Source organism: Clinocottus analis, unplaced genomic scaffold (genome assembly GCF_023055335.1).
Source record: "Clinocottus analis isolate CAN_PGR_092001 unplaced genomic scaffold, fCliAna1.0.p SCAF_7, whole genome shotgun sequence".
Taxonomy (NCBI): Eukaryota; Metazoa; Chordata; class Actinopteri; order Perciformes; family Cottidae; genus Clinocottus; species Clinocottus analis.
In genome coordinates, this window is record NW_027176229.1 from 16,279,288 (window position 1) to 16,304,391 (window position 25,104).

General features: G+C 42.3%; 1 protein-coding gene across 1 annotated transcript; it reads left to right on the plus strand.

Annotated features, from left to right (window-relative positions):
• Positions 1-1,802: 1,802 nt before the first annotated feature.
• ssh1a (slingshot protein phosphatase 1a) lies at positions 1,803-20,163 on the plus strand. Its single transcript, XM_068566605.1, has 15 exons — positions 1,803-1,994; positions 4,919-4,956; positions 10,854-10,954; positions 12,851-12,915; positions 13,641-13,762; positions 14,099-14,167; positions 14,339-14,404; positions 14,683-14,877; positions 14,996-15,089; positions 15,515-15,643; positions 15,825-15,871; positions 15,984-16,130; positions 16,494-16,694; positions 16,804-17,500; positions 17,628-20,163. Exons 1-15 carry the CDS (start codon positions 1,914-1,916, stop codon positions 18,744-18,746), a joined length of 3,171 nt encoding a protein of 1,056 aa, XP_068422706.1. The 5' UTR covers positions 1,803-1,913; the 3' UTR covers positions 18,747-20,163.
• Positions 20,164-25,104: the final 4,941 nt, after the last annotated feature.

Genomic DNA, 25,104 nt, shown 5'->3' on the forward strand with positions numbered 1-25,104 from the left:
GATTAGGTTTCAATTGCAAAACTCCACTGTCAAGCCACGTAACACTGCCTCTTTTACACTATTTGTTTGTGGACGTGCAAGTGTTCACATATTGTTTTCCGTGAGTTCTCATGTGGATGTAAATAGGCGTACCTTTTTTATATTGTAGCGTACACTCAGTCTGTTACAATATCATAAAGACATCACACAATAGTTCTAGCCTAAATTCTCATTGAATAGTTTGATATCTATTTAACCCCTAAAAAGTGGTCATAGATAACTCACTGTGGTGCTTTTTTATCCTGAGCAAGAACTTTATTGTCAATGAGGAAAAGATTGCGTTTCCCGATGATATGTGGGTGGAGGCCAAAGCAATCGATTTCAGACTCAAGATCGAGACCAAGATGTAGATCACAGTTCAACACCATTACATCTTAATGTACACAATAAAGAACAACGTGAACAATGTAAGAAAAACACCATCTTTGTCTTTCAGCCACTTAAATTCACATTTATTTATGTATGATGTGTTTAACCACATCACAGATGTCAACATAACCAACCATAAAATACTATTTTCTTTAACTTGTCACAGCTGTTAGAGAGACACATTCCGAGCATTCCTGGCATGCTTTTAAAGCATAGTATAGCACTACAACTTGGTCAGACAATGACAACATACTAAATAATTACTGTAATTATTAATAATATTACCTGTATGCTTATTATGTTAAGACTTATCAATATGCTGGCCATGAAAAGGGCCACAATGACAGTCCTTATTGTGTCCACATATAGGAAAAGCTTACAACTAACAATTACTCAGGTCTTCCTGATATAATTAATGAATCATTGATCCCATCTAGTGCTGCACAATGTTAATGCTGGCGCCTCGCATAATGCCGTCTCCATGTCCTTTCCAACAGGATATATCAGACAAGCTTTAAGGTAGCACAACAGAGTTAATAACATGAAGGATGCATGTAATAATGGACAATTAACCTCTATACGAGTATAATTACAATGCTAGTGCTCATACGACTGTCTCCAATATGACTATCTTGCCTCTCGTAAAGTTTGACTACTGTCACATACAGCACACAGAGTGAATGCACAGCTTTAATGGGACACACCTCATGGACCTCTTCTGTGGAACCAGCTTCTCATTCCGGGGGGCAGGCACGATCACCTCATTTAAGAGTAGACTTAAGATTTTCCTCTTTGATAGCACTTAAAGTTAGAGCGGGCTCAAGTTTGCCCAGGTCCAGCCCCTAAATATGCTGCTATGGGCCTAGACTGCTGAGTGACATCTTAGGATACACTGAGCTCCTCTTCTCCTCTTATCTCTCTCCTTCTGGATAAATTATCTCTTCAATGCACATTACTAACTGTACTTCTTCTTTATTTGGTAATTTGGGCTACACAAAATAAACTGAATTGAACCGCAGTTCAGAGTTCTAATAATAAAATACAAAATACAAAAAAAAATACTGTTTTTATAATTAGTATTGGCTTGCTTTATCTGTTTGTCACCGCTTTCCTTTTGTTAAATCAACATTCAGGATACCTTTTTGTGTTATATCTTAAAGTGTCTTTAAGTTGGATATAATATTATATATTTATACTGTAAAGACATATTCAAATGTTGTATACAAATGGACTTGCATTTTTGTTATTTCAAGTGGATATTATTATTATTATTATTATTATTATTATTATTATTATTATTATTATTATTATTATTATATCACTATATAGATGAAGTGCCATGAGGATGGCCAGGGCCTTTAAGGCAGCACTTCCTGCTCAGACCGCCTGCAGGACACAAACGGCTCCTCTCGCTCCATCCGTCCATCACTTGTATGGCTCGTTAGCTCCGCAGCTAGCAGCTCACCAGGCCCAGCCGCCGGCCGGTGCGTCCACAGCTTCCAGCCATGGCGTTGGTTACCCTGCAGCGGTCCCCGACCCCGAGCGCAGCATCCACCGCCAGCACAGCAACCACCACGGCGGGGGAGGTCAGTTTGGTCCCGGGCGAACAGCAACGATGCTCCGGTGTCTGTGTGAAGGCTGAGGATGTGTGAGAGGATGTGTGGGAGAGGCCCGCTGGTCGAAGCGACAGTAGCCCTGTTAGGTACCGTTAGCTAGCGGCAGCGAGCAAACGTCTTCGGTACCGATGGTCTGATATCGCTGTACCGTTACATCACTGTGCCAACATGACGGGGAGGTGGGACGTTTTTGTTTTTTTTAAATACGGAAACATTCTTTAAAAATATCCTCACACCTGTTAAAATGTGGCGTTTATTTAAGAGCTAGCTGAGTTTGACAAGTGCCTTTTGAATGATATAACTTAAGCTGCAGCTGAAGTTAGCTGGTGATGATGCGAGTCGCTGACATTGAATGCGAAGTTTCCGCTTGAACATTGATATATTTAACGTAGTATCACGCCGTGTGTGTGTGTGTGTGTGTGTGTGTGTGTGTGTGTGTGTGTGTGCGTGTGTGTGTGTGTGTGTGTGTGTGTGTGTGTGTGTGTCACACCATCAGCACCACAGGGACAGGGCGCTGACGAGTCTGCTGCAGTCCAACATGGCTAGCTACATACTCACTCGTTTACTCCTGTTTAATCTGCGGTGCTTACGTTTCGGTCTGGTGGCCTGATTGAGATTATACTCTCTTTTCTACACGGGATATTTCTGTCAATTCCCAGTGTGGTGTCCTGTTGGTGCCTTCATTAAATGTGATCGCCAGGCTGGTAAGCAGCCATGTGGGGAAACAATACTCACGTTTAAGGTTTTATTACGCTCCTATATCACAGTCGAGAGTCACAGTTCGAGCTATTCGTTTTCTGGGTACTTGCAGCTTGAACAAGTGATTGTCTTTGCCTCAAAACTACAATCATTCAAATATAACTTCCTTTGCTAGTTTCAAGTACTAGTATTTTCTCCCTAATGCCAGACGAGGGCGCTAGCCACCAGCTACACACAGGAAAGTTGCCCTTGTTCTGCTCTGCGTAACCAAATCAGAAGCATCACAGATGACATCGTTGGGTTTATTTGCAACCACCTATGTCTGAGCTAGAAACGATAGCTTTACTTTTCACAGACTGTAAAAAAAACAACAACATGCAACGTGTTGAGTGTCATGCATAGTTGTTACTTATTGCAAACAGATTGCTCATTTTAAAGGAGTTAGTTTTGTTGCTTTGACTGGGTTTCATATCTGTACCTGACCCTGAAAATGAGATCATCTTGGTTTTATTAAACATAAAGTATAGTACTACCCGCTTCCAGTCCCATCTGTGGAAACATTGGTACAGCTATCTCTTTATGAAGCATTAACAGGTATATGTATCTTAATTGTGCTTTAATGTTTTTATTCTATTTCATGTCTTTTGCATTATCTGGACCTTGAGTCTGTAATAAAAGTTTGATTGTACCATACCGCAGCATTTTGCTGGAGCAATTGGTGTAATCCAGCAGCGTGGTGAGGTGTGACAGATGAAGCTGCTGCAGCTATGATGTCATCTACTCACCAGGGGTGGGAGGGTGGCGGAGGAACACTACTGTTTGAGGCAGTTAATGCATGAGATTATATGAATATGTGAATTTCCCCAACAACTGGGCTGAGGGCTGATTATTGCCAATATAGTCAACAGGTTGTAGTTTGAGGTGGGAGATCAGGATCTTGGATCAACACACTTCATTCAAATCTAACAGAAACAAATTAAAACTCACCAAAACAATCTTTGTTTGTCTTTTCAACAATCACCAACTCTGGTTTTGTTGTATGTCTCTGTGGCCGCTGAGCAGTGGCTCGGAGGCTCTTTATCTTCAGAGCCAGACTATTAAATTGGCAAAATAAAATTGCAAACGTCGCCCATAAATTGGCCAAAAAAACACAATCGGCAATGTACTTAGGCAATTGCAGATAACGATATATCCGTCCAAATGCCCAACCCTATCGCTCTCCGACACGCTTGGCCAGGGAGGGGTGAGCGGAGGGGTATTCGGTTCACTCAATGCTGGATGCCAGTAAATCCGTGTCATGATTAATCTGACGTAAATTGGGGTATTTGCTGTATTTGGGTGCTCTTAACATGCTCCTGCTTCCTTTATTATATACTATGCTCTTAATGATATTTTAATGACTTGTGTTTTATTCAGGCAAAAAAGACCCGACCCAACAATGCTTTTGACTTTGATTAATGAAGTGTGTGCAGCACGGTCAGCTGAACTGTCAAAATCTTTACACAGCTTTGCTCATCAGCCCCCATTGTATCTTTGGCATGGCATTTGTTGTAGACTAATTGAGGACCTTTCAAGTGATGTCTACTCTGCTCCCTCTGCACTTTGCAAGCTCCTCTAGGTGGGGTGGATGCTATTAAATGCATATAACACACACGCACACCTGCATTAGCAGTGACGTCATTGGTATTTGCTCGCAGCCCCATATTTGACAGCAGTATGAGAACAGAAGACAGGATTGACTTTGAGTTGAATGTACTGCCAGACTTAATTTTCCTCTGCTCTCTTTGAGTCTCAAGTCAAACTATACTCTTCTGTGCTACAATCATTGTTTGATAAAACATTAGTGAGCCTATTTTCATTACATAGAGCAGTCCACTGCTCCTAGAGTGGGTTATAGGTGAACACATAAGGTTTTATATCACTGATATTACACAATTACGCAGCATTCTCTGATAATAACAGTCTTGTTAACCTGCCATAACACATATACCAACATGGTCATTTAGCATAACTGTAATTTGTACACTTGTACTATATGAGTATGTATGGCATTTTAGTTGTGGATTCTGTTTTCAATTTCATTTATCAAAACTTACGCCCAACGCTTCTGTTTAAATGGCAATCATGAACTGTTTGTTAATAATGCCAAAATAGGTTAGACGTGATATTAATCCTTTCCCTTATCTGTATTGCAGGATTTTGGGAGTGAAGATGAACGGCGAATAAATCAGAGGTAAGTTTACTCCAAGTTCAGTTTGGCTCCTCTGTTGCATGGTACGTGGCAAAGCAAGTCAGATTTCATACGCAGGTGTTGTTGACTGATTGTCTGCATCTGTCTTTGAGTCATTTGGTGAAAGCTATAGTGGAGGCAGACTAGCTGGCATCAACAGATTAGGACGACTAAGAGTCAGTGTAATAAACTTTATGTCTTTCTGTTTTTGTCAAACAAAAGATGACATGTTGCACTGTGTCATATTTAGACTTCGATGGCAGACATTTTGGCAGAAACAAATTCTAAAGCAGCACTAGATTGTTCACACAATCAATCTGTTTGCAAGACAGCTGTTGTTTAACTGGTAAAAACCTGCAGTTGATTTCCAATAACTCTTGTGAGTTATTGCTGTTCCAAAGTCATTGCCTTTCACTGGCTTAACCTATATACATTATGAATGCTTATGAGAAGATTTCATTAAGAAAAAAACCTTTCACTCTACCAACAACTTCTGACAGAAACCGACAAACTCATACATACCAGGGCTTCAACTGTTCACATCATTAAATGCACAAGTCACTGGAGCCAAGTAGTGTCTTGAAATAAATATAATGTTCCTAGTATTCTTGATCTTGTTTTACTATTTGGAACATATAGAAAATGGCAATATAAATGTTGAACTGAAAAAGCTTTGATTGCAACATCAATGGCTGTTATGGATAGTCATGGCAGTGAAGTTGTTAACTGAAGAGATTTAATTTGAGATTTGATTCGTACAATAGCTTTTATAATAGCTTCCAGTCCTGCATATAACATCAACTTGACAAGACGATGGCAATGATCACAAAGTAGGTCTGTGAATGTGCAGTCATATTTTGAATTTGCGGTTTGCTGTTGTTGTATTTATGATTTTAAAATCTTTATTTCTAAAAAAATGTCCTTTTGAAGTGTATGAATTTTTTTGACAAAGCAGAACACATATGACCCTACAATAAGTGAATGTGTCACTCCCAGAGTTGAGTTCATTTTATTTTCAGTTACGCAACAGCCTTTGCAATATCCCCAAGCAATACACGTGTGTGTGTGTGTGTGTGTGTGTGTGTGTGTGTGTGTGTGTGTGTGTGTGAGAACGATCTATGCATGAAGCGAGTCCTGTCTTGCCTCAAGTTTGCTTTAGAAACTGGCAAGCCACGTTATGCAATTATATTGCTGATAAATCCATGTCTTCTAAAACTCTGGCATATTAAGTTGTCTGTTTTTTGATTGACATATTTCTCTTCAGATAAGGCTGTACTGCTGTCGTACAAAAGATGGATAGCATCATCTGTTGATGGACAGCCACTTGACTGCCAAGTGGGAGTGTTTGCATTTGCTGTTCCCAACTGACATTCATGATGACAAGCCAAAGGGGTTCTTGGAGGTCGACATCAACATCGTGCAGGTGTCACTGGCTCTGAACCAAGGAATTATGTAATCTTTCTACTCTGTACACTGCAGAGTTGGGCAAGAGGTACAATTGGGGAAATGTGCGTTTGTGTGTAGATGGTGGAATCCAGTGTTGGGAATGAGGAGGAGGGATTCAGCATGTAGGGTAACACAAAGAATTGGCTGATTTATTAGCATCACAAATGCTCATTTTAACTCACTGCATCACCTTCTCAGTCAAAGTAGCCCACTTGTCAAGACTTGTCGTGATTTAATTGCCATCACAAGTCAAAATTCTGCCTCCGGATTTGCATGTACAATATGTGCGGATAGGAGAAACTGGAACAGATGCACCATCTCTGGGTCTTTATTGTAAGTTAATCTTTCCTCATTGACACGATGGCGTCATTCGTTTCCTGGTCAGGCCCTCCGTGTCTTCACTGACACCTGAGGAGGTTTGTGTGTTCCTCACTCTCTCGCTCAGTGATGTGAGTGAGAGAATGGCTGCACTATGCAACTGGCAGCATCAAGATGAGATTTTCATCGCTGTGCAGGTGTATGCAAAACACTCTGAGAGGATGAATAAACTAGTGTGGTTACTGTCTGTGAGTAGTCTTTTTGTAGGTAGTCCTGGGTGTTATCCAGCGCACCTCCCTCACATACCAATACACCAGGTGCTTCAGAGCCGTGGCTTAAAGTGTTCATCTGGTCGCGTTTGGCCATAACCCGGTCCATCTGGCTACTTCTGCAAACCGTACCCTAGCCCTGTGAAACGGTGCCATCATTCCTGCCTGCTTCTTCTACCGCTTGACCTCGTATGCAAAACAGGCGCCCACCTACATGCACCTGCCGCACTGAACTGGCCAAGTTTCCGCCTGGAACCCGACTGAGCCCACATCAGCTCGTAGAGTACAGTGTCCGCTAGTGACCAGGTGTTGCAGACATTGTCCTATTGTCAAGAACAATAGGAGAGCTATCTTGTTATCTGTGACGCAGGAGTATTGTTAACGTCTGTCAGCAAATCCTCCCAGATTAACAGAATCATGCCACCTCACAGAGTGTGTGTGTGTGTGTGTGTGTGTGTGTGTGTGTGTGTGTGTGTGTGTGTGTGTGTGTGTGTGTGTGTGTGTGTGTGTGTTTGTGTGTATGTTTAGTAGGACAGGGCATGAGAAGAAAAGCTTTGGCTGATATAAAAGGACAAACCTACGGGCTAAATTTAATCATTTCTTTCTGACTGCCATCGCATGGTTATATTCATTTTTAATTCTTCCATGCATCTGAACATAATATTTGCTGCTGTTGCATTCGACATAAAGGACCTTCTTAGGTAACCTAGTTCACCTTAATCATAATGCTTTCTAATAGTCTAACATGTTGTTGTTTGTCTGTGGTACATCTGTGAGAGTGACAGCCAGTGCTGGCCACTTTAAGGTAAGAGAAAAGATAATCCCTCCCTTATAAGCCTGGGTATAATGAGATTTGGGAGTTTGGGAGATTGCCAGTTCGCACTGCCCTTTCCACCAATGCTTGGCCCGTGTGTTAAGCTCCCTGGAGGCACTACCTTGGATTCTGTTGACCCTTAAAGTGGCATGCACATGCAGACATCCCCTGAGGAAGTTTTGGCCCAAATTATTCCATCTGCTTTTTTGTCTTCCTCCCATTGAGGTACTGGTCTTGCTTTTCCCTCTGAAGACAAAAAGAGAAAGCAGCACTGTACTCTCAGTGTGTTTTGGTGAGATGCTTTTTTGTTGGACTTACAAACTGCTGGAAGTGACATGTTTTTCAATAGCTAAAGAGTCTTTTTGCTCATGTGTTGGTTGAAAAGCAAAAGAAAGCATCTGGTGGCCTTGGTGTCTCTTAAGTTAAGTGTAAAGAGCTTATCATGAAATGTACTCTTGGTCTTCTTTCTTAGGGTCTAAATGTGTAATCTACAGTGATCTGTGAAGGAGTGACAGACTGAAGGCACAGTTATGTGTGCCCGTAGCAGCGGGTGGAGAGACTGCATAGCGTTCTTCCAAGCACGAGTCTGAGTCTCACTCACACGGAGACGCTCAGATGAGGGAGGAGAAGGAAGCGGAGGGAGTGGCATCTGAACAGACGGCTCTTCTTCACTGAGCAGCACAGATGAGTGCAGCCTGTCACTCAAATGCGGCAGGCCAAAACCTGAAACCGTCATTTGTCTTCTTTGGGACGTTGCTGCTTCACTGTTTCTGGAGATGTAGATGAAGAGAAAATAGCTTGAGGAGGAGGAGAGGCGTGGTTTCCTACTGGTCAACAGGATGCACCTGGTTGCAGAATCCATTCAGGAGGCCGTGATGAAGATGCTCCCGTATTTTGTGAAGAACGCTGTCGTGACCCAGAGTGAAATAAACCGCATGTGAGTGAAGTTTGTTTTCTGAAATGGGTTTTGAACCTGTGGGAACAAGTTCCTTCACTGATCAGATTTGAGTTCTAGGACCAATCTGTCTTTTTTAACAGATTGGAGTTTTAAATAATTTGCTCTTGTGTTGTAATTTTGAATATATTAGTTTGGTTTGAATGTGGGCTGGGTCATTTGGCAACAGATACTATGGCCAGCAGACTGAATCAATCACTGAATGTGTCCAGCTGATATGAGATAGTGATAGCTATATTAGTCTGGCGATCTGGAAGCTTTTTTTTCTTTGTCTTTGTTTGCGTTGATACCAGATGTATTTTTAGCGGTAGTGTTTGTGGAGATGCTGCTGAGCAAGAGACAGTAGAGCTGAGGCTGTTTTAATTAGGACGTCAGACTACAGCCGGTAAAGTAGTAGGGCAGCTCTTGATTTACACATAAAGACGTCTCAGGCTGAACTTCTAAAATATATATATATATGTTTTTCTGTTGGCGGTTATCAGGTATCACAGGTTAACCTGAGGACCTAAAGTTAGGTTACAAGCTGAAATCTGACAAAATGAGCAGCAGGGATTTTTACACAGTAATGGCCAGTATGAAGCTGGAGCCCACGTCTGGCTCTTGCCACTTTTGCTTCATGTAACCATCACTCCCTTCCAAAGGACCCTCCTGACAGACTCATAAATCTCAAACTGGGAACAGAGACTGAAACAGAAATCCACCAAAGTTGAGACAAAAGCTCTTGTTGAGAAGTGTCCACCCCCGTACTTTGTCACTGTGAAACCTTTTTTTCTGTGGTGTTGCTGTGGGCAGAGGGAATTTATTGTGAGGTGCGCAAAACGAAGTCCATTGTTCCCACAAAATCATCTGTTGGGCCCCCGGCCTTCTTCTGGGTTTGTGGGCTTCAAAAGTCTTATCAGAAAAAAGCTGAGCGAGGGAACAGTTTCAGAGCTGGATATAAACATGTGTTGGTGAAAACTTGAGAACTTTCATAAATATTTGTTTAGACCAAAGGCATTTGGTCAACGGGTTGTGTGTTTGGCGATTCAAGAGATTTATCCATATAAAACGTTTCACATTTTTCCAGGATATGCACTTATGTAGGTTTTGCTGTTGAACTGATTCCAATAATTAGCATTTTTCTACTTGGTATTAGTGCAATACAGATATTTAGTACAAACTGCATATCTAAAACAGATTATTAGGCTCTCCTGACATGTCAATCTTACATTATCATGAGTAAATGCCATATGAGGCTGATTACAGTATTGCTATCTAAAGCTGACACTAGCTTGTATTCATGACACTATATCAATACATTGATTTCATAACAGCTGTATCTAGAGATCAGTCTTGTTGCTTTTTCCTGTTTGGATGTTGTTTTGTTCCAATCCTCAGTCCCGTGTTTTGCTAATGATGTCCTGGTTGGCCAGACTGCACACACACAATATATGGTGCATGTGCTCCACCCTGCTGCCAGGTAGATTCATGAATGTGCTCATGTTGTTTTTCAGGCAAATGGAACGATTGAAATCAGCCAAAAGGAAACGCTTCACTTCATTTCATTGCAGTTCTCTACTTATGTCATCTGTTGACGGCTTAAGAAGCTCAACCTGAAAAGCTATTTTTTACAGCCAGGTGTGAACTGGTAATTGCTGTTCTTCAACAATTGTGAAAGTCAATCATCACAAACAACGGCAGTTTGTCTGTGTTGCATTACATGAAGCCAGCAGAGGCTTGACGGGTCAAATCGGAGTGCAGCTCTCGCGGCGGAAAAAAAGACAGAGATAAGCATTCAGGATCAAAGCTTGATTCATGGCTGCTGCAGACCTGAGGTCTGCTTCTGTAACGTGGCAGCTGGGCTTTTCCACTCAGCTGTTGAGGTAATTCACCGGCAGCAGTATGCTGTGATTTATGCTCAGCTCGCTGCCTGTGTCCACTAAATTGAACGGCCCTGTTAAAAACTGAATATCTCATTTGTCTTGTGTCCCACATCTCATTCTCGCTGTCCAATGAACACGCTGGAACAATTGTGCTGAGCTGTTTCTGTGTGGCGTGGCGTCTGATGTCTAGCGTTTGTTTCAGTGCTTGTAACTCGTCTTTCCCATTTGCTTTGCAGCCTGAGCGAGAGCTTCTTCATGGTGAAGGGTGCTGCTCTCTTCTTGCAGCAGGGGAGCAGCCACCAGGGCCAGAAAGCACATCCTCCCCACAAACACGCAGGTGAGGAAAAACTAGACACAGCACCAGAAAAGAAAACCCTGTTATTGTTTTGATCTCATTATTCTCCTCGTCGGCATCTTCAACACGACAGCAGATGTTTGTAGCGGAGGTGAGAAGGATGAGGGCTGCTTTGTTTATAAGCATCTTCCAGACGTATAGCTTATGCAGATTAGTGTTCAAAACTAGAGCATGCATTGTGAGCACAACTTCTGTTGATGATTAAAGGAGGCCCTTATTATGTGTATTACTGACAGGGTCCTCTGTTTTTCTCACTGAGCTAACTAAATTAAAAGGGTACATAAGGTAAATGTACATGTCTATTCTCAGTTGTTTGAAGCTTTGTTTTATAGTTTTATTTGATGGATTTTACCAAAGCAACATCATTCCGGGATCATATTTAACGGGGATAGAGTTTGGTGTTTATTGTGGAGGAATTTACTTCCAGTTTCCAGTCTGAGCATCCTGATTGATGGTTGCTTTGCTGTGATGGCTGCTTGAGAGCTAATTACTGCATCAGGTTTAAGGTTGCATAACAAGTTGTATGACAATGAACTGGTTGTTGTCATTAATCAAAGGCTAGCACTATTGAAAGCCACAATTATTGCTTGAAAGACATACGCCTACCTGAAATTTACCGGCATGACGGGAAATCAGCCAACTGCCAGAATGCTGCCAAGTCCTTTGGCATGTCATGGCTGTGGTTGGCAGCTTTGTCCAATCTACCAGCCACTTTGTCAGGAAACCCACATGTTCCTAAAAACATTTGGCTGGGGAAAGGATTTCCCAGCAACTCTGGCTTTCAGAAAATAAACTGACTTTGGCCAAGTGATTGATAAAGATATTCCTGCTCATTCCTGTCATACCATCTGGGCCTTAAACAGGAGTCATCAGCCAGTTTGGGGGTTTATAGGTAATAGATGTAGCTTAACTCTTAAGCTGAATGTCAGTTGAACCGGTTTGAATGTCTCACATCTGCATGGACACATAATAATAATAATAATAATAAGTACATTTAAAAGGAGTTGATGCTCACTATTGAACTACAGAAGGATTTATTTATATCCGTCTCTATTGTTCAATCCTTCAAACAGAATCTGTTTTTTTATGTTCAGACAATGAAGCGGGTATAAAATGAAGTGATCGTGAGAAGCTCATGTACAGTAATGTCTGTTTTTTGTCATGTTTTATTTTTTATTTCACTGAAGAGATAAACTGCGCTGCTATCAGATAAAAGGACTACATGACCAAGCAGAGTCACTTACTTTCTTGCTTCTTTTAATGCCAATAGCTGCCATTTAAAACAAGTCTGCATGACATGATTTGCCTACCGGTTGTGACATTTGAACATAGTTGGCTCCGCATCAGCTGCTGCTTTGCATTGCTGTTGCTCTGCATTGCTGTTGGCCCATCTCCACACCCGGTTTCATTATCCAGCTTCACCGACACGTCTTGCATGCAGACCTGGCACAGGGAGCACTGAGGGTTGTCAAATGAACAAAGACAAGCTCTTGAATTGTGCTTTTGTGCTCAAAAATTTGCTCATGCGAAGATGGAAAATGTTAGTCAATTCATTACTCTTCAATGGAAACATGTCATGTGACTAAAAAAGACATGTGACTGTCTCTCCAGGATAAAGTATTTAGTGTTAAACCCTCAGGAGCAGTTAAACTTCACATGCCTTCACTGAACAACTGAAATGCCTGACATTATTTGAGTACATTGTGTTCCCGGCCTGCTATATTTTTCATAAATATCAGCAACAATTTTCTTATCTTTAGGTCCTCTCTTTTAAGGCAAAATGCATCTGTATGTAAGACGAGGCAGATTTATAATCACTGACATCACGCAGCCAGTCTGCTCATCAAGGATCATTAACTTTATGGTCTTCTTCAACAGGCGACTTACCTCAACATTTGCAGGTGATGATAAACATTCTTCGCTCGGAGGACAGAATCAAACTGGTGAGAGGCAACAGACAACAGCAGTGTAAATTCATACATCAAAACATGCACACACACACATAAAGGAAAAGTGACTAACAACCTGGCACGAGAAACTCTTCAGAATGCATTTTATTGTGCACTTAAGACGCTTATTTGTTCACTGTAATTATAATGTTATGAGAGGAGGGTTGAACTCACTCAGGAGAGTATGACCACATCTTTCCATGGTGTGTGTATATGTTGGTGTGAAGCTGAGTTATTTCATTTTATGTTTACCAGCTCTGTGTTCTCCTACATCCTGAGGACTCAGTTACCCAATTACATCAATTTTTTATCACATTTTTCTTTGCACATCCAGCTGTGACACTTTGTTCCTCGTAGATTTTAGTAGAAGGGTCAGTGCGTTTAACATTTTTGCCTCCCATGGGCATTTGCTATTGCATACAATCAGAGTTTTAAAAAAAAAACTGCCACACAAGATTTAGTTGAAAAAGTATGGCTCAATCCACACGTTTTAAGTGTTACGGATATTGTCTTGTATTTAACATATTTTATACCAAAAGTATTTTTTAATTATTTTTCTTTTTTTACCAAAAGTAAATTTCAGACTAACTTTTAAATGCCACAGTAATTGAACTTTGCTTGGAAGCTTTCAGGTACTAAGGTTAAAACAGGAAACAGGAGTTCTTACTCCAAAACGTTCTGTCTTTGAATTAAAAGTAAAACGTCTGTACCCTGTCCAGGCGGTGCGGCTGGAGAGTGCATGGACAGAGCATGTGCGGTACATGGTGGTTGTGTACACCAGTGGGCGACAAGACACAGAGGAGAACATCCTACTGGGAATCGACTTTACCACCAAAGACTGGTGAGCGTAAACTCTTCTCGTGCTTGAGGTTTTATGATTGTTGTTTGCCAGACAGATAGCCGTCAGCTGAAAGCAACCAGAGCTCCATTTATGAATTTGTATCTTCATTTGCTTTGTATTTTATATTAGACATGATATATGAACAAATCTACATGCATTAATGTGATCCAACATTCTTCATCCAACTGGAGCTGCTATACATGCACTGTACTGTCACAACATATTACATATTTACACACAGTTTGTGTTGACATTTCCCAGGAAGCAAATGAGAAAGTGAGAAAATATTCGCGTTTCCAGTAAATCAGACATTATTTTTACTTTCTCCTCTGCCAGCAAAAGCTGTTCGATCGGCCTGGCGCTACCTCTGTGGAGCGACACAAAGATCCATCTGGATGGAGATGGGTGAGTTGTCTGTCAGTGTCACCCCTGCTGTACGGCTGCAGCATTTATCCCAGTGATATTTCCCTCCTTTAGTCAACACCGCAGCTCCACCTGACACTTTGTATGAACATGGTACAGACATTGCTACACTGTGCTCAGGGGAATGACCATCTGTTTGTGTTTCCTCCTTAGGGGCTTTACTGTGAACACGGCAAGTCGGACTCATGTCTTCAAACCTGTGTCAGTGCAGGCTATGTGGTGAGTAATAAACAACCTCTGGAGTCGCTGTCGAAAGAAATGTAGCTTCATGACACACCACAATAAATCTCCTCATGAACAGATGTGCCATTCTGCTGCAGAGAGGCAGCTTGAGGCAATGCTGATATATTCTGCCACCTGCTGACATGAAGATGCATCTGCAGAGAAATGCAAAAAACCTTTTAACAGTTTAAGATTCCTAGCAACATTTTACTTTTACTTAAATCATCTACACTTATATTCTTTATCTTCAAAAAAAAACAACAACCTCAATCTAGGTCAGCCCTGCAGGTGCTGCACAAGGCATGTGAGGTATCACGCAGGTATAACTACTTCCCTGGAGGCATGGCTCTCACCTGGATGGGCTACTATGAGAGCTGCATCGCTTCAGACCAGAGCTGCATCAACGAGTGGAACGCCATGAAGGACTTGGAGACCACACGGCCGGACTCCCCCACCATGTTTGTGGACAAGTCAGTAAACAACTTAAATTGCATTCTTCCTGTTAAGGCACCAACACTTGTTGTTGACATTGCACACAACTGGAATCGTGTGAGTTCTGAGATTTCAATGTGACTTCATCTTTGGCAGGCCTTCAGAGAGAGAGAGGACAGGGTGCCTTATTAAAACCAAACTCAGAAGCATCATGACGTGCCAGGACCTCGAGAATGTCACCTGCAAACAGGTAAAATGGTAGTAGTAGCAGTAGTAATATTAGTATAGTAGCAGCAGTAGTAGCGCGCACACACACACACACACACACACACACACACACACACACACTGAAATAAACCACTGCTTTGCATTTCTTTACTGTAGTTTAATTTTACAGTTTGCGCTTTAAAGATGCAGACACCACTCGGTTAGGAGTTGACTTGCATAGAAGATACTCTGTTGATGTCCTGTGGATAGAAGACCGATAATTACTCATATGAGTGACTTTAAAATGAGGTCTAGCTTGATATCATGCTAAAGAAGTGATCTATAGAGAAAGACAAAAAAAAAGAATTTCCGGAATTATCACATTAGAAAGAACCATTTTCATTTATTTATTTAAAAAAAAAAATCTCCTCGCATGAATCAACATGTACTGTAAAATTCTCTTGTCAGATCCGTACAGAGCTGGAACAACACATGAATTGCAACCTGAAGGAGTACAAAGAGTTTATCGACAATGAGATGCTGCTGATCCTGGGCCAGATGGACAAAGCCACACTCATCTTTGACCACGTCTACCTGGTGGGACAACTGATACCATCTCTTACCATCACCAACATATCTGTTTCATCTGTTCTTCCTGTAAATTACTGAGATTAATAAAAGATTCCCTTTCCATCCCCAAAGAAGATTGTTTTTGGACAAATTCACAAAGATTTGGAAATATTCTCAGTTAAACAGTACTTTCTTCATTTGTTTGTAGGGGTCAGAGTGGAATGCATCTAATTTGGAGGAGCTGCAAGAGTCAGGGTGATTTATTTTCTGTATAATAGATAATTAACCAAGCAAAAAAAATAATGGTTACTATGATTTGAGCAAGAAAGAATGTTGATGAGTAGTTAACATTGTCTTTCCTCCCTAGGGTTAGCTACATCCTCAACGTTACCAGGGAGATAGACAACTTCTTTCCAGGCACATTCAGCTATCACAACATACGCGTACGCGATGAAGACGCCACGGACCTGCTGGCTCACTGGAATGAGACGTACAACTTCATTGTGAAAGCAAAGTGAGTCCTGAGTGGAACAGAAAACATGTTGCTCATCTATGCATCTGTTTATAAAGACACCTCTTCCTGCTTCATTTGAGGGGTCAGATTATCTTCTACCTCTATTTGCAAGAATTATGATCATGTCTTTCATCTTTCATGTGCTTTAGTTTGTTTAATAAACTTGATTGTCAAGCTAATATATTATGGGTATGTTTTAACTGTTGAGCATGAAAGTTCATTTTTGATCTTGGATGAAGTAGTTTGTCAAAATACATCTGAACTCAAGGTCCAAATTCCTAGAGCTATTTAGTGGACATTGAGTTAAGGTTTATTTTGTCAAAATATGTTTTTTGATTGATTTTGTTTTATTCTACACCATAGGAAGAACCGCTCTAAGTGTCTTGTTCACTGCAAAATGGGTGTCAGTCGGTCTGCCTCCACTGTTATCGCTTACGCCATGAAAGAGTTTGGCTGGTCGCTAGAGAAGGCTTACAACTTTGTCAAGCAAAAGAGAAACATCACAAGACCCAACGCAGGCTTCATGAGGCAGCTGGGCGAGTACGAGGGCATCTTGGATGCTAGGTACAGCGCATGTGTCTGTGTCTGTGTATCTGTCTGTATGGATTTCTAGTTGTTTTTCCTCAGTGGACCTATTTTTTTACTTCTGCACACTGTAATTGTATGTTTCCAGTAAACAGCGTCACAACAAGCTTTGGCATCCAGACGTAGACTGTGAGATGGCAGAGGGGCAGCAAGGGTTGGCTCGGTGTTGTGGCGGTGAGGAGGGCAGCCACCTGACTCCAGAGCCAGGGATGTCTCCCTGCTGTGAGGAGGCACTGTCTGACAAGGGGGCTGCATGTTCCTCCCCGCGCATGACTGTTGCTCTGGAGATCGACCCCGCCTACAACAACTACTATTTTCGCCGACTCTCTGACTCAGCACTGGACAGCGAACCATCGACGCCTGTACGTGGCCCTCCCCTTCTTGGGATGGAAAAGGTCTTTATAGAAATCGAAGATGTGGAGCGTGACGCTCTGCTGGATGATGAGGTCTGTGAAGGCGTGCCGCTTTCCCAACTTGGACCTTCAGCGGAGGGGACTGTAGCCCAGACAGGCTCCCGGGGGCCTGAACCCCTGGAGGAGTTGCGTCTGAGGCTGGAGTTCAGCACAGTGCAGGAGGAGGATGAGGAGGAGGTGCAAAAGGAAGAGGCAGAGATGGAGGTGCTCATGCAACCAGATGATGGAGGGGGTGGGGAAGAAGACGGAGGAGAGGAAACTCAATATGTGGAGGTAGAAGGGGATACAGAAGGTAATGGCATGGACCTGGCAACCCTAAATGAAAACTCCAACAATAACAACAACTGTTTGAGTACACCACGTAACCTCAATGTAAGTTGTATTTATACAATTACCCTACATTTTAGAATTAAAATGCTGTTATTCATTTCATGAATCCAGTTTGAAAAAAACAAAACACATTCCCTAAACATTATTTTTTCCCCCCGTCTTTATTCAGGAAAAGGCTTCCCCCCACCCTCCTTCAGTTGATGCGTCTGCACCGTCCTGCCGGGATTCTGAGTCTAAACTGAAAGAAGACTTTCCACCCCGAGTTTCTAAGCTTTGCCTTAATCCCAATCCACCTGAAGTTCCAAGTGCTTCATTCCCACTGTCCCATACCTCTTCTAAAGGCCTCACATCTTCAGTGGTACTGCCGTGCCGCTGTGGGCCTCTGTGTGACTGTGCCAACTGTGCTGATTTCCCACTCACAGCTCCACTGGACAGACGGGAGCAGCCAGGAAACTCACTGCATTTACCGGAGCTGAAGAACGATGGGGGTTTATTGCAAGTCAAGACTCAGAGTGAGAAAAGCACATCTGCAGCTGCTTCAGAGGCTCTCCCTGAGCTGATGGGAATCGACTTGGAGGAAGATAAGCTTGCCGTGGCTTGCTACATTGGCCAACAACAGGAAACCCTGTTGCAACTGCAGCGATCTGGACTGGTCCGCCGGCGTGCAGAGAGACTAGAGAGACTTTCAGGTTTATCCCAGGAGAGATTGCTCTCTCTGAAGCCTTTGCACACATGCCAAAGTTCCACAGATCCACAAAACAGCCCTCTTCACACAGAGGAGGAAGAGAAGTGCTCCAGCTTCACCGGAGAGCTCCCTAAGTCTTCCACACCACGCCAAGTGTGGTTAGAGCCACTGGTGGTGCCACTGACCAATGAAGTCTTGTTGGGGTTAGTGGGGTCTGGGTTGCTCACGCCCACCTCCTCGCCTCATGGCTCCACCCTGACACGCAGCTCCAGCAGTGACAGTCTGCGCAGCGTCAGGGGGAAACCTGGCCTCGTGCGTCAAAGGGCGCAGGAGATCGAGACCCGCATGCGGCTGGCCGGCCTAACTGTGTCCTCGAAGCTGAAGCGGTCCAACTCGCTGGCCAAGTTAGGCAGCCTCAACTTCTCCTCGGAGGACCTGTGTTCAGCCTGTTCCTCAGATGCAGGAACACTACTGCTCCTCTCACTGTCTCCAGAGCCAGACCCGGGCCTGGAGTGGGACTCCCCCACCACATCTGCTCTGCCCCGACCCCGCAAGGACCCGCACACTCTGGAGAGAGCACTACCAGGTGAGCCCAGAAGCTGACATATCAAGTGGAGGATATATGCACTCCACCCATCCCCTCACCTGTCACCCTGTGTTGCTGGATAGTTGAGTCAAAGGAAACTAATGAATGAAAAAAACAAAAAAACAATGCCAACTGTTGTTAGTGTACACTCTCCTTTGCCACATTGTTTCTCTAACTGCTGTTCACAGTGATACAAGTCATATTGCTGTATCTGAAGTGTGTAAAGCCATCAGTTCACCTCTAACTTTGTTTGATTCATGGACAAACAAGTGCCTTACCTATGAGAACAGAGGCACAGAGACTGCAGGATGAGACGGTACAAGGCGCTCTATAACCTTTAACTTCACAGCTGTTAGTACCTGATATTTACCAAAATATGGTATCCATTGGCACTAAGATTATTTTGACCTGTCTGGTACAAAGTGGTAGCCCATGTGGATAAACTTTCCTCAATGATAGTTGACAGAAAGCAAAGTATTAATAAATGTAGAGTTGTTTACCACACACCTTATGTTTTAGATGCTAGAGGGTTTTAAAATAATGGTTACCTCATGTTGTTTTCATGGAGCCCTTTCTGTGGCAAGAGTGGCGAATTAAAGTGAGGAAATCCGTTTTGAGGTGTATGATAATGCATTTATGTGTGACTATGTGAGTCCTTGAGTGAGTGAATGGGATCAAAGTGAAGAGAGAAGGATGTGACTTTGTTTTGCCAGAGGCACGCTCACTGTTTTCAACAAGCCGAACAGAAACATTTCTGAGTTTGTTGTTCCTTTGCACTGCTTTTTTTATATCGAGTGGACACAAGCTAGCTATCTTCCAAAATAACATCAGAGTAATGTTATTGACCTCATCATTCCCTACAATGTTGTTGGGAGAGCAGAGTGAGGAGTCATGTTGCATGGCTTGAAAGATTAAAAGATTTAAAGCATTCAAATCATGTAATGATAATGTATGTGAGGCTTAAGTTATCTGAATATTTCTGACAAAATATGAACATGAAACGTTTAACATCCAAAACTTTACTCACCTTATATTAGCTTATCTGTGAGGATTGCCAACATTCTAAACTCATTTGTGCTTTTTGAAATGTGAAAGACCAAAGTTCTTTGGCTGTCTCAACAAATTGAAAACACCATTGATGCTGTACAAAATATGTGAACCATACACATATCATACACATTGTTGCACCTTCTGGGAGAATTGAACGAGACTCTGTGTAGTCATTAGGCTCATAACTGTTATGTTTCTATGCTCAAATCATCAGTGAGTCTGAAAGCTTGTGTGACTCAGACTCAACGATCACAATCGGTTACTTCACAGTTTGGTAACCATTTTCTTTTTTTATATTTAAGTATGCAGTAACTTTTGTACTGTACAATGCTGTAGTTTGAATGCATATTGCACTTTTTATGTTGGTCAAAATAATGTACTGTATTTGTTAATTATGGAAATAAACATTTCTTTTACATAATAAACTGGATCTGTGTTTTTTTTTTCTTATACAATTAATTGAAAACTAATAATATAGGCAATCTGACACAAATGAAAGACAAATAAAAACCTATTTAAGATGATATACTCCATCACCCTGCATGTTCTGGATGTTTTATTTAAGACCTTCCTGAATGGGAAAACTATCGCAAGCATAACTAAATATCTGCGCTGTGATTCGACCTTGATGGTGTGTGTGTGTGTGTCCTGAAATTACATCACTGTGCCCCCATTTGTATGCTTTGGCAGGAGAGTCGTTTTCTAACAGCCAAGTTATATAACACTTGGCTTCCTGTCACTGTTTGCATGACTTCAGTGATTTACTTAAGTTATACACTCTTGGTCCTCCTGTCCTATGTGACGTGCGTGTCTGTATCATGAATGAATGGAAGGCCCTGTGTAAAGGAGAGCGTGCAGTGGGGCTTTGAGGCGGCAACAATGTCACTTTGTGTTGTTTGTGTGTAAACGGAGGTTTCGTTTAAACTCCTAGTTTTTGTGCATACCAGAAACCTAATATTTCCAAAAATGTAAAATATAAAACTGTCTGGCTCCTGTAAACTTGTAAAACATATAAATGACAGATGGACTAAATAAATAAGCTTCGTAAAACTCATTAATGGTGTGCCAAAAAGCCTGGAGTCTGTTTTTAATTAACGATGATCCGAAATTAGAGACAGATTGCCTTTTGTCTAGACAAGACTGAGAGTGACCTGTAACACTTTTCAAGCACGAGGACTGCGGGCTGCTAGTCTGTCAACACACCCGCTTTCACTCCGCAGTCTCTGGGTATATGCCGGCCCCTCTTACACTTCTTCTTCTGGTGAATTCTTGGATGACGTACCTCCACTTTTGTTTTATTATCTGAGGACATATCCTGTTTTGAACGTCACTATAGAGACCAAGAGAAACAAAAGAATGAGGCCTGAGCTATTTTTCAGGCAATTTCCTTCACTCCTGGACATACCCATGTTGGCTACCGTTACTCACCATTTATCCTAGACACAAGCATCCTTTTACCATCTCCTACTTATTTTTATTAGGTTGCTGGAGCGGCGCAACATGAAATGTGTAGAACACGACACCAGCATACAAACCGTGTTTGGGAAGAGACAGGAAACAATAGGACATTCTTCATGTTTTCTCATGGTATCAGAATCTGTACTGGTCATTGACCAAATCCTCTTGTTTCAGTCCCATGTCTTCTTCTTGGCTACGAGGGAAAACGGTTAATGGCTATCTAATAAAATCTCCACATGGGCTCAAACTTAAAACTCATTCTCCATGGACCTAAATCCCACGAGCAAAACAAAGAGATGGAGCTATGAACGATAACTTCAAGGTTTCTCGAAGCAGCAAAAGGTAAAGCTACAAATCTGAGTTTCCCCTGATTGTATTAGTCAAATGTGCTGTGACATCACATGGATGTAATATAAGGCTCCCATTGCTTGTGCATATGAGGGAGGACTGAACAGCTCCAAACAACCAACAAAGAGCACTCTGTCGGTACTGAGAGAGAGCAAACAACTCTGCTACAACTTCGAACTGGTAAGTGTCTGCCGCAACATGCGATGATATCAATATTATGTGAATCTTCATTGTCAGAGTAGAGACCGTTGTGGAGCCCTGTGTTCAGCTTGTTGTACTAATCGAAGCTCAAAAGAAATTATAAGTGGTCTATTTTCAAGATGCTAAAACTTGCGAGAAGTTCTTAGTTTCTTAGTTTATTTGTTTTGAATTCCTTTATGTCCGAGTATGTTGAGGCAGCAGAGCACATGCTGATCAACTGATCAGCTTCAGGCTTTCAAAGGGATGAGACCGGATAACAGAGCAGTTGTTAACATTGGACTGTTTTACGGGAAGTAGGTGGTTGATATTCATTGATGGCAAATTCCCCAAAATGTAACTAAAGAGCTCCGAAACTTGTATCATGTTTTGTTCTGTCTTGTCCTGTATTTCTGCTCTCTCAATATCACAGCATGAAAAACAACGTGTTTTGTATCTTCCCACACAGCTGTGCCACCATTGTAGGGGGATAACATTAGCTCCCTAAGCATGCGTGTGGCCAGTGTGCAGGCCTGTCAGATGATAAGACAACAGCAGTCATATGTTGTCACACAGGAGCATGAGGCTGCAGACAGGAAACAGACTCTTGGTCCAGATCATTGTTCATTGTGCAGCACCATTTGCTCTGCTTACTGCTGCAGTTCACTGGGTGAAAACGTATTTAAACAATTAGGCAATCTCGTGGAAAACATGGTGGTTTGGGTTTGGCCCTGTGTTTGGCTTTAAAGTGAACAACAGCTGCTCTCATTACACTTCCTCCTCCTGCTTTACTAATACCAGAGCAATAACTGCAGTCATCAGCACAGGATATTTTCCTGTGAGCAGCCTGAATAAAAACAAAACGTACACAACGATACGTTGACATAATGCAGGGCTTTATTTAATTCATACTTTTCAATTAGTGAATAAAATACTTGCATTAACATTTTTTAATTCTAACATGTCTACCTCAGAAGATATACAAGACTTTAGTTAATTTAAATCAAATCCCCAAAACTTTCAAAAAGTGTAACATAACAAGTTGACTTTTACAAAGCACCCTGTGGGCTAAGCGTAAGAATTTGTGAACCTTCATTACTAACAGAGTGATTAATCATTTGGTCAAACTCAGTGTTCCTGTCATTCCTATCTGCTGTGATACAGATAAGCACAGAAGATAGATCACAGACTTTACATGAACACTGTTATTCTGAGGATGAGGCATTTGTATATTAAATATTGATGTGGCTGTATCACTTATCAGTCCAACGTGAGATTCCTGCATAATCTTGTGACTGATTTGAGCTACTGTGGCCAACGAAAGTGGATGCCTTACCCAACAGAGGATATACTATTGCAGTTCCAGTTATGAGATAATCTAATTCATCACTCTCTGTGTGAGTATGAGTTGTTTTCCACATGGCCTCTTCCCAAGACTGGAAACCCTTTCTAACGAGAAGGCAGTGATGTGAATTCCAGGTAGCGGCTCATTTCTCTCTTCTGTTTCAGATGCTTTTTAGCGTATTATACAGAGAGGAAATCTGAGTGGAGATCAGCAGACACAATAAACAACTTCTGGGCTGACGTTTCTAACAGGGGCATTATTTGGGAGGATTGGTCTTTTGGTTAACAACATATATTTCTCCACAGACAAGTATGGGACAGAACCAGGATAAACTAGAAGGAGACGAACAGGCCCTCGATGAAGGGTCGGAGGAGCTGAGGCCAAGCCCTGACTCTGGAGCAGCAGACAGACATACAGGTGATGTCATGGAGGAAGGAAGCTCCTGTGAGGAGGAGGCCGGTAACACCAGGGAAAATTCAGGGGAGCCAGACGCTCAGGATCTGGACGGGAGCCCAGACCAGGAGCCAACAACACCTTCTAGTGAGAAGCACATTAATTTGTGGGTTAGTCCTTTCGCTGCAAGGGAGGCGATACAGGGAGGGGCTGCAAGAAAGGAGGGAGGAGGAGAGGGAGAAGGAGGCAGGACCGCTCCACTGCTTCCACAGAAGACGGACAAGAACCAAAAGAGCAGTGTGAAGATTGAGGAAAGAGCTGGAGCACACAAGCTGGTCAATCAAATCAAGACAGCGGAGAAGGAGACTGTGGAGGAGCTATACATATCCCCAAAGATCAAGATGGAGTATCAGGATGAGGGAAGCGTCCAACATGAGGAGATCCAGGATGAAAGCGTCTCAGCTGGTGTTTCATATAAGAAGTCTGGCCCTGCTGTGACCTCAGAGGAGGCTTTCTCAATTAAAAACGCAGCGGAGGACTCTGGGATGTTGGCGAAGATGAGCAGGTGTGGAGCTCATGCAGGAAGTGAGCTGTTACTGTCTGTTCAACAAGATCAGCATGGCACCATCATGGCTGAAGTTGAAGATATTAAACTCTGCACAGGAACAGTGGGCTACTTGAGTGAGAGGAAGGAACCGCCTACAGCTCAACCCCAACATCCTTTGAAAAACAGTCTACAGAGAGAGTCTCTATTAAACGTGAGTGATACTATTCACTGTAGACCTCCAAAGGAAAAAGCAGACAATGAAACGAAAGAGGAAACATGTGAGGTGAAGCAAGTTTGGAATGACTACTCTACAAAAAAGCCAACCCTCACTGACACTGATGATCAAAGGGAGTCAGGGAGGCTTTATCTAGACACAACTGAAACAACCCAAAATCAAAAGATAGACTCATGTTCAGCGTTGAATGCAGCCTCTGCACCCAGTTCTATTTTGGAGAAGTTACTGAAGAGAGATAGGAAGGAGACCACCCAGGCTCTTTTGATTATAGAAGAGGTTGACACAAACGAAAAGAGCAACATGAATGTCACCGCAAAGAAGATCATTGATTGTGCCGCAACCGTGCTATCCACCGGTAAAATTGAGCAGCCCAGTGTGAATACACCTTTGTCAACATGTGGCATAAAGGGGTTGAATGAAAAAACACCTAAAGAAAACTGTGCAACCAAAGATAATCAAATTAGGGACACGGCTATAAAACAGACAACTGCTATTGACAGTGTGATCTCAGATTGTTTTCAGCATGGATTGATTTGCAATACTACGTGTGAGAGCTCACTCACAAAATCCCAGTGTTTCAAAGCAGACAGTCAGAGTGCAGGGGAGAACATCAACTCAACAGATGCTTCGCTCAATGAGGATATGGAGATAAGGCTAAACATGGGCCCCTTTAAAATCCTGTCTTCAGACAACTTACAATCGGCTGTTTTTCATGAGAGAATGCCACTTGAAGTGAGTGGTGTGATCACTGAGAACTCTGCACCTTTATCAGTGTCTGATGTGAAGTCTCCAACCACAAAAAGTGGCAGACAAATTGCAGAC